This window comes from Procambarus clarkii, chromosome 16, assembly GCF_040958095.1.
Source record: "Procambarus clarkii isolate CNS0578487 chromosome 16, FALCON_Pclarkii_2.0, whole genome shotgun sequence".
Classification (NCBI taxonomy): Eukaryota; Metazoa; Arthropoda; class Malacostraca; order Decapoda; family Cambaridae; genus Procambarus; species Procambarus clarkii.
In genome coordinates, this window is record NC_091165.1 from 37184337 (window position 1) to 37204208 (window position 19872).

At 39.4% G+C, this 19872-nt stretch overlaps 2 protein-coding genes across 4 annotated transcripts in view; both read left to right on the forward strand.

Annotated features, from left to right (window-relative positions):
- Positions 1–4572: 4572 nt before the first annotated feature.
- LOC123760143 (uncharacterized) overlaps positions 4573–19872 on the forward strand; it is a 58110-nt gene continuing 42810 nt past the window's right edge. For 2 of the 3 annotated variants that reach the window (XM_069325453.1, XM_069325454.1), the window contains exon 1: positions 4573–4691. In XM_069325453.1, the coding sequence (XP_069181554.1) occupies positions 4577–4691 (115 nt within the window). In that variant the 5' untranslated portion in view covers positions 4573–4576. Of the gene's footprint in view, positions 4747–19872 lie in introns of all 3 variants that reach the window. The other variant, XM_045745649.2, reaches the window with a different exon arrangement.
- Positions 17655–19439, forward strand: LOC138365428 (baculoviral IAP repeat-containing protein 8-like). The gene is made up of 3 exons (XM_069325741.1): positions 17655–18185; positions 18314–18478; positions 18589–19439. Exons 1-3 carry the CDS (start codon positions 17819–17821, stop codon positions 19272–19274), a joined length of 1218 nt encoding a protein of 405 aa, XP_069181842.1. The 5' UTR covers positions 17655–17818; the 3' UTR covers positions 19275–19439.

Consider the following 19872-nt stretch of genomic DNA (forward strand, 5'->3'; position numbering starts at 1 on the left):
AGGTTAAGCAGGATAAGTTAGGTAAGTTAGGATAGGTAAAGTTAGGTAATGTAAGTAAGTTAGGTAAATGTAGGTTAAGTTAGGTAAGTTAGGTAAGTTAGGTTAGGTAAGTTAGGTATGATAGGTAAGGTAAGTTATGTTAGGATAGGTAAAGTTAGGTTATGAAGGATACGTTAGGTAAGATAGGTAAGATAGGTAAGGTAAGTTAAGTTAGGATAGTTCAGAGAACAGTTTTAGGGTAAAGTGACTACGAAAATATATTTTAACAGAAGTGCAGGTTTGGTATGAAAAGCTGAACTAGTTACATTTTGGAGAGAAATTTTATGACTGAAGATGTCTTAAAGAATAACATGATGGAAGGAGGAGAGTTTCTTTGATGAACGAAGGTGTCTTAGAGAACAACTTTTGGAGAACGAAGGTGAATTAGAGATCACTTTGATGACTCTGAGAATAACTTTGGTCAACGAATATGGATTGGAAAGTTTCTCTAATGAACGAAGGTGACTTAAAGATTAACTTTTATGATTTAGAGAACATCTTTGATGTCTTAGATAGCAACATTGATGTCTTAGAGAACAACTTTTGATGACTCTGAGAATAACTTTTATGTCTTAGAGAACAACTTTGATGAGCAAGATTAACTTTAGATGTCTCCGAGAATAACTTTTATAACATAGAAATTAACTTTAATGAACAAAAGTGAGTTACAGAATAACTTTGACTTTGAGAACAAGTTTGATAGCTCTTAGAATAACTTTGATGACTTTGAGAATGTCTTTGAGAACATGAGTAGTATTTTGTTAGCTCAGAGAATAACTTTTTGATGACATAGAGAATAACTTTTATGTCTTAGAGAAGAACATTGATGGCTTAGAGAGAATATCTTTGATGAAAGATGATGTCTTGGATTAGCTTTGACGTCTCTTGGAATGACTTTGATGACTTTGAGAACAAGTTTGATAGCTCTGAGAAAGACTTTGTTGTCTTAGAGAATACCTTTGTTGTCTTAGAGAATAACTTTGAGGACTTAGAGAATTAATATGTTGAACGAAAGTGAGTTAGAGATTACCTTTGTTAACTCTGAGATTAACTTTGAAGAACGAGAAAATACTTTTTGATGGCATCGAGAACAAGTTTGATAGCTCTGAGAATAACTTTTATGCCTCTGAGATTAACTTTAATGAACGAAGATGTCTTAGAAAGATTCTCTGATGAACGAAAGGTTACTTAGAGAATAGCATTTTGATGACTGAGATTAACTTTTTGATGACTCTGAGAATAACTTTGAGGATGCGAGTAAATTTTTGAGTGTTTGAGAGTGTCTTTTGTTATCTCGAAGAGTAACTTTGGTGTTACGGAGAGCACCTTTGACTATTTTTCTTACTTAACGACATATAATTTTACGAAAGTGCTGAAAAAGTTACATTTGACTATTTTTCTTACTTAGCGACATATAATTTTAGTTACGAAAGCGTTGAAAAAGTTACATTTGACTCTTTTAGTTGAGGAAAGACAAGAAAAAAATATGACGACTGACTATTTTAGTGCTCCACAAAGTATAAATGTCAGTTAAGAACGACGATGATAGATATCTTTGACTATATTTTCTTACTTGACGATGGATAAAGTTAGTTATGAACAGTGCTGAAAAGATTCCTTTGACAATTTTTAGCTAAGCGAAAGGTTGTTTTAGTTAAGAACGGTGTTGAATGAGATTAATCCTGACTATTTTCAGATGAGAGAAGTGATATTTCAGTTAAGAAATGACAAGGAAACATGATGAAGTAACTATTTTTTAGTTGACTGATGAATACTTTTAGTTGAGCAAAAGACAAAACATGATGAACATGACTTTTCTGATGATTGGCGGATAATTTTTTAGATAAGAAATGACAATGAAACATGATGAACACGGTTATTTTCTGTTGACTATGGATAAGTTTAGTTGAAAAATGACGAAAGTGACTGTTTTAGTTGATTGGCGAAAGATTTTTAGTTAAGAAGTTACGAGAGAGGTTTGTCTTTGTAAATTTGGAACTGAATAAAGTGTAGATTTGTTTAAGAACGGGGTTGGTAGAACTATTAAGTTGACTACGAGAATTACTTTGACATAGTTTTGCAAATAAAAACTTGGTGACTAAAATTGTTGAGGGAACTGTAATGCAGTATAATATTATTTGACAAAGAACTAGTTAGTGAATGGAAGAAACAAATTGGTTTAAAGAAACAAAGAACATAAAAAATTGAGGTTAAGTTGGGGAATGAACACAGTGAACATACGGTGAACACAGAAAACATGTAAGAAAAAGTTGATGAATAGAGTGAACATGCAGGGAATATGAACTTATAGAGAATATGAAGACATGATAAGGAACATAGGGAATACAAAGAATGAACACTGAACATGTGAAGAACAAGCTAAGAACATTGAGAACATGAATATTGAGTATAAAAGTTATACAGAGAACATATAATGTACATGGAAAAACATGACAAAGAACATAGTGAATATACGGGGAAAACGGTTGAAAAAATTTGAACTGAGCATGCTGTGAACATTTGTAGAACATGGAATGAACACAAACATGGAAAAAATGTGAAGAACACAGCTGAATATAGAGAAAATATGCAAATACAGGGGGACAAGAGCTGGAGCTCAGTAACTGACTTGATCTTATTTACTACGTCTGAAATATGACTGCTAAAAATTTCAGGGGGATTGGACTGCTAGTAGCGAAAATGTGGTCTCTGTCAAATTTGGGTCTTTAATTGGACTCTGATTAATTTCGATCATGAACTGGACTCTGATGAAATTTGAGCTTAAAACTGTCTCTGACTAATTTTGCTCTCAAAGTAGACTCTGACGAATTTCTGTTGATAATTGGACTCTGATGAAATTTGAGCTTAAAACTGTCTCTGACTAATTTTGCTCTCAAAGTAGACTCTGGCGAATTTCTGTTGATAATTGGACTCTGATGAAATTTGAGCTTAAAATTGTCTCTGACTAATTTTGCTCACAAAGTGGACTCTGTTCATTTTTAGGTATAAAATGGTCTCTGATGAAATATGAGCTAAAAACTGTCTCTGACTAATTTTGCTCTCAAAGTAGACTCTGGCGAATTTCTGTTGATAATTGGACTCTGATGAAATATGAGCTAAAAACTGTCTCTGACTAATTTTGCTCTCAAAGTAGACTCTGGCGAATTTCTGTTGATAATTGGACTCTGATGAAATATGAGCTTAAAACTGTCTCTGACTAATTTTGCTCACAAAGTGGACTCTGTTCATTTTTAGGTATAAAATGGTCTCTGATGAAATATGAGCTAAAAACTGGGCTCTGTTCAATTTTGGTCTTTACAGGTGAAATAGCCGTAAATGGATATAAAACTAAATGTTATGGCTAAGTTGTCTGTTTTCCTTAACAAAACATCTAAGACAATATTCTCTGAAAATGGTCTTTTTACAAATTCGGTCATAAACATATAAATAAACTTCTATGATTATTTGAAACTCTGAAAATAGTTGTAAGGAAATAGGAGGAGAGAGAGAGGGACGGTCCAGATATTATGGAGAAGATAAGATAAGAGGTGACCTGAAGGCAGCGTCTGGCTGACAGGCGTATTGAATTTCTCCCATAAGACCTTAACAAACTTCTAAGTCTCGGAAATTATTTTTCTCATAAGAATTCCATACTTCTAAAATCTCGGAAATTACTCTCATAAGAAATCCTTAATCCCAAATCTGTGAGTCCCCAAATTCACCTGAAACCCCCCAAGCGCCACAGGTAATTTTTTCCCCCAGAAAAAAAAATGACCTGTGGCGCTTACACCTCACAGGGGTTCTCTGGCCTGAAAAAAAAATGACCTGTGGCGCTTACACCTCACAGGGGTTCTCTGGCCTGAAAAAAAAAATGACCTGTGGCGCTTACACCTCACAGGGGTTCTCTGGCCTGAAAAAAAAAATGACCTGTGGCGCTTACACCTCACAGGGGTTCTCTGGCCTGAAAAAAAAATGACCTGTGGCGCTTACACCCTACTACTCCTAGTATCATACTGACAATGGTTTGTGTATACCCTGTCTCATACTGACAATGGTTTGTGTATACCCTGTCTCATACTGACAATGGGTCGTGTATACCTAGTATCATACTGACAATGGTTTGTGTATACCCTGTCTCATACTGACAATGGGTCGTGTATACCTAGTATCATACTGACAATGGTTTGTGTATACCGTCTCATACAGACAATGGGTCGTGTATACCTAGTATCATACTGACAATGGTTTGTGTATACCCTGTCTCATACTGACAATGGTTTGTGTATACCTAGTATCATACTGACAATGGTTTGTGTATACCCTGTCTCATACTGACAATGGTTTGTGTATACCCTGTCTCATACTGACAATGGGTCGTGTACACCTAGTATCATACTGACAATGGTTTGTGTATACCCTGCCTCATACTGACAATGGGTCGTGTGTACCTTGTCTCATACAGACAAGAGATAACAGAGATACAGGAGAGATAACGAAAAAAGAGAGCATGGAAGGTTGGATAAGGCGGCCTCGGGAGATGGTGAGACCATCACCCCAGAGCTTTAGGGAACGCGCAGAAATATCACTGAAAAAAAATCACCCCAGAGGACATCCCAAACGTTACAATATCCCCCAGAGGAGCACAGGCTCTGGTAAGGAGTCCAACAGTTGCTTAAGATCAGGAAGAGAAAGCAGAACATGTAGGGGGTGAGTATTGGAAGAGACTGTGTACCATTTACTTGCAAAGATACGGGCGTCAAAGGAAGGGAACGGTCAGAAGAAAGTACCAATCCATTACGACTGTATAGCACTTGGAAGGGGTCTGGATAAGGATTTGGGATGGGACTGGGGAAAGGAATGGTGCCCAACCATCTGTTGACGGTCTGGGTTTGAACTCCGACTTGCTTGAAGCTAAACCATCGCTCTACCGTCCAGCCCAAGTTTTGCGGCAGAGGAATGAATGCACGGTTGAAAAAGAAGTGGGAAGATATGGAATAACATTACAGATCAAGACAGCAGTAGAGGTAAGAACCCCCCAGCAAAAGCTGGAGGGAGAGAGAGAGAGAGAGAGAGAGAGAGAGAGGAATAACTGTGAAAGTGACCAGGATGAGCGCCAAGCATCGGCTCCTGGAGACACACAAAGCGGTGACAACTGTGATCAGAAGTTGGAGTTCGTGGAAGTTGGCATAAAATCCACGTTTATTCCATTGAAGAATGTAGATTGTCAAGAATAGATAGAATAGTTAAAAGAAAACTAAGGTAAAGAACAGTAAATTAAAAAGGATCAGCAAGAGGTTCAGTGAAATTAGCGTTCAGAGGTACAGGTAAATCCAGCAAGGACAACATATTCGAGAGGGCGGTGAAAATGGCACAAGTGAACTAACATGATTTGGTGAAGGAGAAGTGTGGAAATTTCCCAGCAGGTGTTTAGTTATATATAGATTAATGATTATTGAGTAGACTGTATGATTAATTTATATACCTGCTAGGTGTTACCACTTACAACACTTTGGGAGGTTGATTTAATATTGGTAAATCCACCTTATAATATTATGTAATCATGAGGTTAATACATCACGATAAAATATTTTTATAAAGTTGTAGTAGACTAACTACAATTGCCAATGAATAAGTTAGGAGGGCTTAGCTGCTGAGTAGGTTTGTGCATGTAACGACAGGGGAAACTTCTCGAGAGTCAGTCCAAATTCTCAATCCTAGTCTGGGTGTGGAGGCCACGTGTACACCATCAGTTGAGGCGGCTGGCTCCCGGTTGCTTCTCTCCACTCTGCGGATAACATACAATGTAACTCCTGCAGCGCTAAAATTTCTCCAGTTAATCTCAAATGAATAGATTAACTGCTTATTAGACTTAAACTTTGGACGTTTAAATTCTCCTGCAGCATAACGGCCGGCCGTTTACCTGTGATATTTACTATCACAAGTAAATATGGCCATAATTACCAATAGAACGTCAGTAATCGACCAGACACAATGTTCCTCATCGTGTGAAGGTAGCAGCAAAGTCTGGGAGCCGCGAGACGTCGGATGACCCAAATATTGGACGATGCAAGTCGGCTGCTTCAGCAGGGATCTGATCGAGCTGTGTTGTCGTGAGACTGTGTGCAAGGGACGCGTCCTCCTCCCTCCCTCCCTCGTGGTGAACGTCCGGGACATTAGTCACGCTATTTAATTCATCTCGTTCACTATCGAGACGATATTGGCGTCATTTTACGCCCTAATATTTTACATCAAATTCCAGACAAAAAAAAATCCATTGTTCATAACAGTGGATCGAAAGGTTCTTCAAGATTTAAAGCACATTTAAGAAATACTCAATGCGTGACGTGATTATTATTTTGCCCGAAAGTCAACATGTCACGGATGTGGAAGTTCACCTTGGGACGGAAGTTCACTTTATTTCCTGTTAAATTTAATTAATTTCCAATCTAAATAACAAATGCAAATAAAAGCAAATTGCAGATTGTTTTTAATAAGAATTAGATAAAGAAATCGTAACCACGTGAGACATGGTGGATGACGCAATAGTCCACCATTATACTAGGAAAAGTTCTTCCTCACTAGAAATTAATATTGTTAGTAAATTAAATTTCCTAAGTTGATTGACCAGACCACACGCCGGAAGGTGAAGGGACGACGACGTTTCGGTCCGTCCTGGACCATTCTCAAGTCGGTTGATCAAGTCTGAGTCACAATCGACTTGAGAGTGGTCCAGAACGGACCGAAACGTCGTCGTCCCTTCACCTTCTAGTGTGTGGTCTGGTCAACATACTTTAGCCACGTTATTGTGACTAATCGCCTGCAAATTTCCTAACACAACGCATTTATCTTGCTGTGCTACGGGTTAATATTTTGGGTGTCGGAAATTTCAGACAGAAGGCACCGGGGAGGGGCGCCGAGGGTCACAACAGCGATCTCTGGATCAAGAACAGGGCCGGGAGTTTCCATATATGTCTGCTGACTCAGTCTCTGAGATGAAAGAAGATGCAGGGACAGAGTCAGAAATGGAGAATGGGGGGGGGGGTTGGATTAAAGCTTTCTTACCTGCTGGCGAGGAAGGAGAGGAACCAGGTTTACGTTTCTGACTGCTAGACACAGACGTGCCAGCAGCAATGTACTTTCACACATCCACAGTGTCAGGCGGTGAGGGACAACGAGACCGGACACAAGGATATCCGGGAGGAGGATGGATATTGGTCTGAACGTGCAGTTGTCGGGGACGGCCAAAGGACAGAAAGGAAGACTGAGAAGAAAAATAAGGGACTAAAGGTGGAGGCCACAGTGGATAGAGAAGAGGGAGGAGGTGGAGAAGGTACACTAAGACGAAGGACAACAGAAGACTGGGGAAGGAAGAGTGGAGATACCAGTCGATGACCCACGAGGAACACCCTTAGCTTGAGGTCACAGAAGACGGGGAACTGGTGGAGGTGTCGGGGTTTAAGGCCTGGAGACTATTGCGACACTGATGAGGGGAAGAGAAGTGCGATATTTAGATATATGAATGAGCATACGTCATGTCAGAGAAATGGGTAAGATGGCGGACCTGACGTCTTGCGTCAGAGAAAGATATACGTTCATGATGTTTTAAGTCGAGGATGGCTTGCTCAAATTTATAGTGCATGCATGTGTGGGAGAAGACAGGATGGGCCTCGCTGCAGTTAATGCAGCGAGGTTGGAGTGATGAGCATTCTGTCTTAGAATGAACAGGATCTCCACACACAAAGCAAAGCAACACCTCACTAGAGCACTTCAAGAGACCATGACCAAACTTCCAATACCTACTGCAGAGGCGAGGAGAGGGGGATGTACTCCTAGACGGAGCATCTGGCCCCGGCAAGAATGATAGAAGACAGGCGGGTCCTGCCATCAAAAGTGATCTTAACATTATGAATAGGACAAGGACAACGACCACGAGGGGGACGAATGAAGGAGTCAGTCTGGAGGACAAAGGCCCTGGGGCCTCGAGGATATATTTAATATCCTCATGGCAGTTTTTGTAGTTCTCCCGCAACATGGTGCCAGAGAACAACAAAGCCAAAGCTGGCATTCAACGGGGTATTTGTGGACACCTTAACCGGTGTCTCGCCAAGGCAGAACAAGTAGCAAAGCGAGCAGCCACAACTACACATGTGCCAGTCCTAATGGGGTTAAAAGTAACCAAAGAATCCACAGAGTCAACCAAGTGTCTAATAATTTATATATCATCAGGGCGGGTATGGTCGTCGGGACAAACATCATAATACTTCGGCCACGAAGGAGGCCGAACGAATCCTGGAACGTAGCAGGTGAATCAGAACACAAACGTGGGCGACGGTGGACACGGAGCCGAGGATCCCTATGAAGGACGGGAGTGGGGTAAACGGCGCAATTGTGAAAATGAAAGAAGCTACACCAGGGGACGAGGTAGTCACCACAGGGAACATGGAGCTCAACCCAGCAACAGAAGCAGGAGGGGGAACAGGGAGAGTCAGAAGGAGTAAGCAGAGAGGAAGCCGGGTCTGGGCCCAACGTAGCCGGGGCTATGGAGCCCGTCCTTCCATCACGGTCCGACTCGGAGGTCTGGTCGTCCACCCCAAGAGTCTTATAGGGAAAAGAGGGGTCGGAAGCATACATAAAATTAAGAAGACAAATTTCCTCCACGATTAAGCGCCCAACGCCCACCATGGAGCCTCAATTAAGGGACGGGGAACCCCACAACACGGGACCTTTCCTGGGGTGCATCGTGGATATACGCCCCGCAGTTATTAGCTTAGGAACCGTCACTCCGTCGACATCAAGTTCAGCAACGCTGACTTCAAAGTTCCCCTCGCACGAACACGTCAGGTACTCCAGTTCTATGGGCGAGAGAGAGAGCGTCATCTCAATTTGCCCTCCAAAAGAAGGCTACTGAAAGAATATTCAAGAACGGAACCAAGTCGGCAGGAAGTAACCACCAGAAAAGAGAAGAGGTAGAGAAGAAAAAAGAAACAAGAAGAGAAAAAGGGATCCAGTAAAATTAGTAACGTAGGCAGCAGGAGCATAAGGCTCATATAGGATAGATGACACGTCAGACCATGGAGCATGACACGCCGACAGCCGCCCACCACGCCCCCTCACGCCGACAGCCACCCACCACGCCCCCTTACGCCGACAGCCACCCACCACGCCCCCTCACGCCGACAGCCACCCACCACGACCCCTCACGCCGACAGCCACCCACCACGACCCCTCACACCGACAGCCACCCACCACGACCCCTCACACCGACAGCCGCCCACCACGACCCCTCACGCCGACAGCCGCCCACCACGACCCCTCACGCCGACAGCCGCCCACCACGACCCCTCACGCCGACAGCCGCCCACCACGACCCCTCACGCCGACAGCCGCCCACCACGACTCCTCACGCCGACAGCCGCCCACCACGCCCCCTCACGCCGACAGCCGCCCACCACGACCCCTCACACCGACAGCCGCCCACCACGACTCCTCACGCCGACAGCCGCCCACCACGACTCCTCACGCCGACAGCCGCCCACCACGACCCCTCACGCCGACAGCCGCCCACCACGACCCCTCACGCCGACAGCCACCCACCACGACCCCTCACACCGACAGCCGCCCACCACGACCCCTCACGCCGACAGCCGCCCACCACCACGACCCCTCACGCCGACAGCCACCCACCACGACCCCTCACGCCGACTGCCGCCCACCACGACCCCTCACCCCGACAGCCGCCCACCACAACCCCTCACATCGACAGCCGCCCACCACGACCCCTCACACCGACAGCCGCCCACCACGACCCCTCACACCGACAGCCGCCCACCACGACCCCTCACGCCGACAGCCGCCCACCACCACGACCCCTCACACCGACAGCCGCCCACCACGACCCCTCACGCCGACAGCCGCCCGCCACGACCTCTCACGCCGACAGCTACCCGCCACGACCCCTCACGCCAGTAGTAGGGTGTAAGCGCTACAGGGGAATTTTTTTTTCTGGGAGAAAATTCCCCTGTAGCGCTTCGGGGTTTCAGGTGAATTTGTAAATTCCCCTGTAGCGCTTTAGGGTTTTCAGGAGAATTTGGGGAGTCACAGATTTGGAATTAGGGAATTCTTATAATGAAAAATAATGTCATACGAGTTTGTTAAAGTTCTTATAAGAAAAATAATTTCCGAGACATAGAAGTTTGTTAAGGCCTTATGGGAGAAATTCAAATAACGTGTGTAGCTCTTTAGGGCTTCCAGGAGAACTCTACGGACATATTTTACATGTTTTCAACTTACAAAATCGTCTATGTAAGCCATAGTTTTCATGTAAATTTAGAAAATCACCTGTGTAAGTCATCGTTTTCAGGGTTTCGTACATCACACCCCCCTCCCTCCCCCCTTACCTCGCAATCTGTCGCGTCACCTTTATTTACTTTACGGCCGGCCAGCCAGACATCGCATACAGGGTACCTCTTATCTTATCTTATCCATAATATCTGGACCGTCCCTCCTCTCTCTCTCTCTCTCCTTTCATTCAGTTCAACTATTTTCCAACATCGTATGTTTGCTCCTTTTCATTAAGCAAGTCAGTTTTACACAAATAAATCATGTTAGTAAGCATGTTCTAGCTCACGTTCCCCCCACCTTAGTCCCCTGTCGTATAATGAATACTATCATTCCAATCCCTCTAAAATTTAAAAATAATCATATTTCAAATGTAGTTCAATACAGTAATTTAGTTACCAAGCTCCAGCGCTTGTCCTCCGCCTTAGCTCTCTCTCGTATCTTCGTTAGTATCAGTCCAATTTCCCTGAAATTTTCACCCTCTGTATTTCAGGCACCATAAATAAGATCAAAACAGTTACCAAGCTCCAGCGCTTGTCCTCCGCCTTAGCTCTCTCTCGTATCTTCGTTAGTATCAGTCCAATTTCCCTGAAATTTTCACCCTCTGTATTTCAGGCACCATAAATAAGATCAAAACAGTTACCAAGCTCCAGCGCTTGTCCTCCGCCTTAGCTCTCTCTCGTATCTTCGTTAGTAACAGTCCAATTTCCCTGAAATTTTTACCCTCTGTATTTCAGGCTCCGTAAATAAGATCAAAACAGTTATCGAGCTCCAGCGCTTGTCCCCCACCTTAGTTCGTTTATACAAGATCGTTAGTAACAGTCCAATTTCCCTGAAATTTTTACCCTCTGTATTTCAGACACCGTAAATAAAATCAAGTCAGTTATCGAGCTCCAGCTCTCGTCTCCGCCTTAGTTCTCCTTCATATCTTTGTAAATAACCCATCAATTTCCCTAAAATTAAAAGCAGACATACTTCAAAGTTAGTAAATAAGATCAAGTCAGTTACTGAGCTCCAGCTCTCGTCCCCCACCCTCTTCCACCCTCAAGTCTTTGTAAATAAACCATCAATTTCCCCGAAATTTTTTACCCTCTGTATTTCAGACATAGTAAATATGAAGTAAACAATTATAAAACTCTAGCTCTTGTCCTTTGTCCAAGCTCACTTTTGTAAATTCATTACTCTCAGTCCAAATCACCCAACTACATTTTCAGACATAGTAAATAAAAACCAGTTCAGTTATCAAGTTACAACTCTTGTGCCCCAGCTTAGTTCATTTGTGCAAGTTCTTTATTTTCCAACTAAATCACCCTGAGATTTAAGATCACCTTATTTTCTAACGTAGTAAAATTAATCTGGACATTAGCCTTAGATCATCAGACATAAATATATTCGATCAAGTCCGTCTCCAGCGTATCTCTTATCCGAGTATACACATAACCCCAACCTGTTTAATTATCTTTCACCCCCTCCCACCTTCCTCCATCTCATCCAAGTCTCATAAATTAAAATGTAGCTGTTAATTTGCGTTCTTTCCCCATTCATAGCATATTCTCTGTAAGTTCAGATCTGTACTTAGTCTTACATATTCTCTAGTTCTTTCCCATTTATACAAGACTTAAACAACTATTACCGTCTCCTCTATCTTATTTAAACATGAGTCATATGTAAATATACCCCGACTCTTTCCATCCATTACAAGTCCTAGCTTGTTCACCGCCCAACTCACTACGCTATTTCTACTCTACATGTTATAGCATGTTTTCCGCTCATCTTGGTACCAACCCTTACAATCTCTCTCTCTCATTCCTTTACATGTCTCAGCATGTCTCAGCATGTTCGCCTCGCATCTTACTACGCTGTCTACTTTACATGTTGTAGCGTGTATTACTGTGTCCCATATCTTATTTAAACATGAGTCATATGTAAATATACCCGACTCCTTCCATCCATTACAAGTCCTAGCTTGTTCACCGCCCCACTCACTACACTGTCTACTTTACACGTTGTAGCATGTTTTCCGCACATCTTGATACCATCCCTTACAATCTCTCAATCCTTTACACATCCCAACTTTCAACCCTTTCTTACAATTTTCCTCCATCCCTCCGCTACATGTTCTTACCCGTTCGTTACAGTCCACTACATATTCTCTAATCATCTCTGTACTAATTCTCAAAACTAGTTGTTTCTGTCATTTTAGTAAGTAAGTAAGTAGATCATCGTTACTAACAACAACAACAACAACAACAACAACAGTAACATTACTAATTCACAGTAAGTTACTACTGAGCATTTAGCAGTTATCCATTTTCAAAATAAGGTCAATATAAATCATTCTAAGACATCTTCGTACAATTAAAGATACTTGCCTGTGCACTAAGTCATTACTTACAGTAGCATCTTAAGGCATTGTTTTCGTAACTCAGTTTTATTAAACATACACCTTCATTAGTCAAAGGAAAACTTTTCAAGTCATTGTATTCAATATTTCCGTTAAACTTACTACATCATGTCATTATTCGGTTTCATAATTAAGTACTTGTTTCAGTCCTCCAATGTAATAAGCAAATTATTCTATTAAGGATAAAGAAATCTTATTTAGAAGAGACATTAAGTTTATTACAACATTTAACGCATACAAGTGTTTTTAGTAGTTATACAGGTATTCAAGAAATCATAAGTGTTCTTAGTAGTTTTACAAGTGTTCAAGAAAATCATATACAGTTATTCTTAGTAGTTATACAGGTATTCATAAGTGTTCAAGAAGCAAACATATACAGTTATTCTTAGTAGTTATACAAGTGTTCAAGAAATCATAAACACTATAGTCTTATATAGAAATAAACATTTGAATTTATAAAAGAATTACAAGTAAAACATGTATTTGATTTCACACAATGAAACTCACTATCCAGCAAGTTAAAAAATCCATCACATGCACAGCATCCCCCTTCCCCTTCTCCAAAATAGATTAGTTTTTGTCCCTTAAATTCCTTTAAAACATAGAAAGCATCGCTATAAACATTATCATCACGAATCAATTCAGGCCAGGACATTAGAAGTACTTCTCTGTCATTACAATAAGTCCTAACTGCTTCTACAGCGTCCATTTGTTCAACCTCCATCCACTTACTCTCACCCATATTCGAGTAATTATCTGTAGCTCGTACCACATTAGTATGTCTTATCCTAATAAGATTTTCAATAAAGGCCATACCAGAGAAAACACCAAGTACAGGATCCTGTCCTATAAATCTCATCACTGCCTCTATTTCTATCTTTTGGGGGGTATGATATCCTATTTCTGGTCTCATCTTTATTAAATTTAACGGAAAAGATGGAAAGCTCTCCTCCATATGATCAATTAAACTCCAATGTTCATCTTCTTCTGTTTTAGGGTGAATAATACTAAGCTCTTTCACAGTCTTACTATTTACCTGCTGTTGCAGTTCATCCTGGCTCATTATAGTATACACTTCTCGTTCTTCAGAACTCAACTTATTAATAAACCAGTTTGCAGCATTTGGAGAACCAATTTCATCCACAAATTTTCTTATAAAAAATTTATCCTTTAAGTTACATCCTATAGGCACTTCTTCAAATTCTGGAAATATGTATTTAAAACGGGGTTTAGGTCTAAAAGTGCAAATTATTTTATCACCTTTAAATAACAAAGAAATTTTCTTCATCTCAGCCTTACTAGGAATTTTCGTCAGCAACAACACTTGACAATTCTCATGTTTCTTGAGTACATCTGTAACACTCTCTTTTAAGCTAAATAAGACTATATCACATTTTATCATTGGAAGTTCTTCTTTCAACTTTATAAAATCACGACCAATCAGTATCATTAAAACATTTTCACTTTTGCTAATAAACTTTGCTAGAGCTGGAACAATGTTCTCATGCGTACATTTATCAGTATGTGTCATCACTTTATAAGTCTGTTTTTCCGCCAGGGGCATATTCTTCCACAAAACAGTCGAAGCTGGACTTTGCCATATAGTTTCTGACACAAGATCAGGCATACTTCCAAACCCTGGTAGACTCTTCACATCTATCACATGGGGTAGATCTTTAAACAAAGAAAAATACAATATTTAACACAGGGACTATTAAATAATCATAATATTTCAAAACTAAAAGATATTCAATAATAAGCAAAATTATATCACAACAAATATAACGAGTACTGTAAGTACATCATACAATAATCACTTACTGTATACAGCAGCCATCGATCCGAGTATGTCTTGTCACTGCTGGAACGAGATGGGGAGTTTATGGCAAGATATATCCCGACCTAGCTTATCACATCGGAGATTGTTACGCTCCGCCCCTCTCTCTTAGCTGTAGTTTCCAAATTAGTTATATGTATTATTTTAGATCTACTAGTTTTAACTATGACATTCTCTTCCGTTTATTAGATCCCTCCTCTACTTGTTTCTTCTCTCTCCCAGTCCCCGTAACATCTTCTCCAAGAGGTATACGAACCATTAATAATTCTTTTTTATTATTCTTTAAAACATAAGCTAAATGGGCTAGTCCTGGAAAATAGTGTGTCTCCCATTCTTCTTGTTCTTCTTTACTCCATCCTATTCCGTCATTAAACCCAATACCATATGGAATAATTATACGCTGGATTAAATTATTATTTCTTGCCTGACAACAAATTTGTCTTATTGCAGATTTAAAACTCCAACGTTTAATAATATCTTTCTGTAATCCTAGATCTTCATTAGAGCTACTGTATTGAAGTCCTATAATATGAGGTTTTATTTCTGGTTCTGGAGATAAAGCAAGTACTATACCACCAGGAGTTATATTATTCTGTACCACTTCACACTCGGAAACTTTACTGTAAGGATATTTTTCCCATAACAGTTGTGCAAATCCGCCAGATAAATTGTGAGAATCGTAGACAAGACAGTCTCCAGGTTTTAGAATTTCATCACTAGTAAAATCAGCATCTATAATACACTTATTCAAACGCTTAAGCTTCACTTGCATGTACATAGAACAATCCATCTTGAAGTAAGACAGAAAAAGTTTCGTACCTCTTCCTATATACTCAGAAAAGTAGAGTTGACATTTAGACATTAAAAAAGGGAGAAAATAAACACACGAGTTTCTATTTTGTTATTTAATGTGTAAAAATGTACAATGTATTTAATTTGTAAAAATGTACAAAGTATAAATTATTTACAGACATTATTATTCCCAATCCATCTTCTCTTCTAAATTTGTAAAACTACTACTAACACACATTGTAACATTAGTATCAACAGACGTAGTAACATTAACAGGTGTTGAATTAATTGTATCAGACAACTTAGTGTTGATAGAAGGTGAACTAGCATCAGCGGTAGCAGGCGTAGCATCATCTTCAGGTGTCCTAGCAGCATCAGTAGCATTAGTTGTGGATCCATTTTGAAGAACAGCAATGTATGGAATCTTATTTTCAAAGATGCCGTGGGTGGATGACTGAGGAGGAACGATGTTTTCGGGACGTACTATGAAGAGTACAATACCTCGTTTTCGTAGTTTTTGTCCTATTTTCTCAAGTATAGGCAAATATTTACTTTCCCATACTGCGCAGTTGTCCAAATAACTTGACATGCCAAACCCATATGGAATAATAATTCTCTTAACACATCTTTTAAGAATGAAAACAAGGGCTTCCTTCAGAGCATTTTCAAACCAGCGCCATCTCTGATATTCTGTATCTTTTTCAAGTCCATCGTAAAAATGTTCATCTAAACTTCGTACTTCACACGGAGGATTTTCATATGCTGGTAAAGTTGCAGGTCTACTAGCAAACTGAGTCACTAAACCAATAATAAGGGGTAGATGGGGATCTTCATCCATCCTGTTGTTAAATTCAGGTGGTTCTCCAATATGTATACTACCAGGGTTACTGCGATAAGATACAACAGCCCTGTTTTTGTAAGGAAAGTTTTCACGATGTAATCTCGCATATGGGTAACGATCCCACAATCCTTGCACAATTTTACACATTTGTACACTCGTAGCATCAAGATCGTACAATAAACAGTCGTGATTATTGTAGACGGACAGGGAGGCAAAGTCTCCATTAATAGTCTTGATCTCCATAGCCTTGAATATCCAAGCTTGAAGTAGATTCCGACATCCAAGAAGAGGAGGACACCGTAAGAGATCACTCCGGGGGAAGCATATATACATCTTTAGGCTGCGCGTAGAAACACTGCGCACACAAAAGGTTGCCAAGTGTTACTTGCTCTTCCTCTGCATAATCTCCTCGTTAAACAGTAATTTAACTTCCACTCCGTAGGGTTTTAACTGTTTATACATATCTTCAATAACAGGAAGATAAGTATTTTCCCAAACTTTATCTCTTCGAACACATGTAATCCCAATTCCTGTTGGTATTATAACTCTCATAATTTGAGGAGAGCCCTTGATAAAGTTAAATAAATCTTTCATACCATTCTTGAAGTAGACGAGACGATTAATGGATGTATCTTCGTTTAATCCAGAGAGCATGTTTCTGTCTTTTGAGTTTTCTATAATTCCCTGAGCAATGTTATTACTTTCTATAGGTAATCCAATACCGTATTGTGTGGCTATAGCAACAATATACGGAAGATTTTCTCCTTTAGAGATATGAATTGTTCCTGGTACTGGACGATCTTCAGGGATACATCTCTTAAGACTGTACAAGGGTCGGCGAACATTATAAGCGTCAGCATGAGAATATTTCTTGGCTAAGTCTAGGGCCATTCCTCGGGGAACACAGGATATACAGTTCACTCCGTACACAATACAGGTTTCATTATTACAAAATGAATCGTCGGTTAAATAACCCTGACAAGTTGTCAGAACAGTATCCATGGTGAATTTTCTTCCTCGTAAGGTAGTAGATACGAACCAGATAGTCGTAATAATATCCCTAATGTGAGGTCCGCGCTCTTATATTGGGGGTAATGTAAAAGTTACCACTTATTTGAATATATTAATAAGGATTTTTGTTACCTTAGAGCGATATTATATATGACATTATAACTAATAGTATATTTCATTTTAGGATATAGATGCTTTAAGCATATATTTTAATTAGATTAAATAAGAATTTACTACTAAATTATATATATATATATCTATCATTATGTACGGCAGCTACGAATAATGACGTAACAGTATACTTTTAGCGAGATTGCCAAAGTGATGTATTTTTCTAATAAGTCTAATAAATAATGAAAGTAGTCTACTAAGTATTTATATAAGAGCTTTATTTAATTATGAAACTTTAAGGATTTTTAAGTAGAGAAGTATTTAGAGGAAATTACTGTCTATTATAAATGGGGAAACTGTTAAATATGTAGCGATGTACGATACTTATTTTAGGGATATATATACTTGCTTATCCTACTCTAATAGTTAGTGCTGCCCTCACACGATGGATCCTTTGTGTGCCAGGAAGTTTTACAGTATAGAAAGCCTTAAATGTGCAGGAGTTAGACTACAAACATTTGTGGATTGGCCCATTAAGTGGTTAAACCCTATTGACTTAGTTGAAGATGGGTTCTATTACCTTCGCAATAGTGATTACTGTTTGTGTGCATTTTGTTATTGTATAGTAGGTGCATGGATTGTTGGTGATACCCCCAGAAGACGTCATAAGATCATTAATCAAGACTGTGCCTTTATTAGAGGCAAGAGGAGTGACAATGTTTCTTTAGAGGTGTCTGAGATAGCTTTCAAATATGGACTGGAATTTGTTTCCCATAAAATAGAACTGGGAAATAAGAAAATAAGTGATAGTAGTAAGTATATATTCTTATGATGTATTCTTATACCAGTCTTATATACTCTGTACAAAACTTGATTGCTTAAATAGATACTTCTTATTCTTCTAAAGAATAATTTACGTAACTACGTTATATTTTTTTAGGTGGTGCTCCTCCTAAGGAAGATCTGGGATTGATCAAATTTAGGAAATCGCTGAATCCAGGATTGGTAACTTATAAATCTCGCCTAGAGACATTTGATATGACATGGCCTGGAAGTGTCAAGCAAACTTCTCATGAGCTGGCAGAAGCTGGTTTTTTTTACTGTGGTATGAAGTGTTTTAACTATTTTAACTTAATAGAGTTATAAGTAAAGAAATAATGAATATTAGTTAAAAGATAGTAACGAGATAATGCTGGATTGTTTTATGGTTTTCAGGTATAAGTGACCACGTCTGCTGCTATCACTGCGCCTGTGGAATACGAAATTGGAGACCAGAAGATGATCCTTGGACTTTACATGCGAGATGTAGTCCAGAATGTGCTTACATTATTCTTGCAAGGGGCAAGGAATTTGTTAAGAATGCTAGATTGACAATGCCATTACCTATAAAACCTATAGACAATGATTTAATTAATATCTTAATGGAGGGTATGGATAAGTTCAAACATCTGATTCATAAAAAATTAATACCTGTGGAGAGTATAAGGTATGCTTTAAGTGAGTACCTTAAGGAATCCAGAGATTTGTTGCCTTTTATTATACAAAGTAGATGTCTAGAAATCGTGTTGAGGTATATGCAAGAGGGAACAGATATTTATTTACGGGTACGGGACTTAATTTATGAAGCAGTTGATGATAAAAAGGAACAAGAAGTTACGCTTGAAGATCTGGGATTGAAAACTTTACCGGAGACTTGTACTAACACTGATGAAAACAAGGACTGTACAGAACAATCTTGGGAAGAAGATATTTTATGCAGAGTTTGTATGGATAAAAATATAAATATTGTAATACTACCATGTAAACATATGGTGACATGCAGTGGTTGTCTTTTAGCTCTGAAATGCTGTCCAATTTGTAGAGGAAATATTTTATATATAATAAATCCAATTGCTTCTTGAACACTTGTATATGATTTTCTTGAACACTTGTATAACTACTAAGAACACTTGTATATAATTGCTTCTTGAACACTTATGAATACCTGTATAACTACTAAGAACACTTGTATATAATTGCTTCTTGAACACTTATGATTTCTTGAATACCTGTATAACTACTAAAAACACTTGTATGCGTTAAATGTTGTAATAAACTTAATGTCTCTTCTAAATAAGATTTCTTTATCCTTAATAGAATAATTTGCTTATTACATTGGAGGACTGAAACAAGTACTTAATTATGAAACCGAATAATGACATGATGTAGTAAGTTTAACGGAAATATTGAATACAATGACTTGAAAAGTTTTCCTTTGACTAATGAAGGTGTATGTTTAATAAAACTGAGTTACGAAAACAATGCCTTAAGATGCTACTGTAAGTAATGACTTAGTGCACAGGCAAGTATCTTTAATTGTACGAAGATGTCTTAGAATGATTTATATTGACCTTATTTTGAAAATGGATAACTGCTAAATGCTCAGTAGTAACTTACTGTGAATTAGTAATGTTACTGTTGTTGTTGTTGTTGTTGTTAGTAACGATGATCTACTTACTT

Coding starts and splice junctions, on each gene's coding strand:
- LOC138365428 (XM_069325741.1), top strand. CDS start 17,819: ATGGATCCTTTGTGTGCCAGGAAGTTTTACAGTATAGAAAGCCTTAAA. Junction 18,186..18,313: donor TAAGAAAATAAGTGATAGTA/GTAAGTATATAT, acceptor ATATTTTTTTAG/GTGGTGCTCCTCCTAAGGAA. Junction 18,479..18,588: donor AGCTGGTTTTTTTTACTGTG/GTATGAAGTGTT, acceptor TATGGTTTTCAG/GTATAAGTGACCACGTCTGC.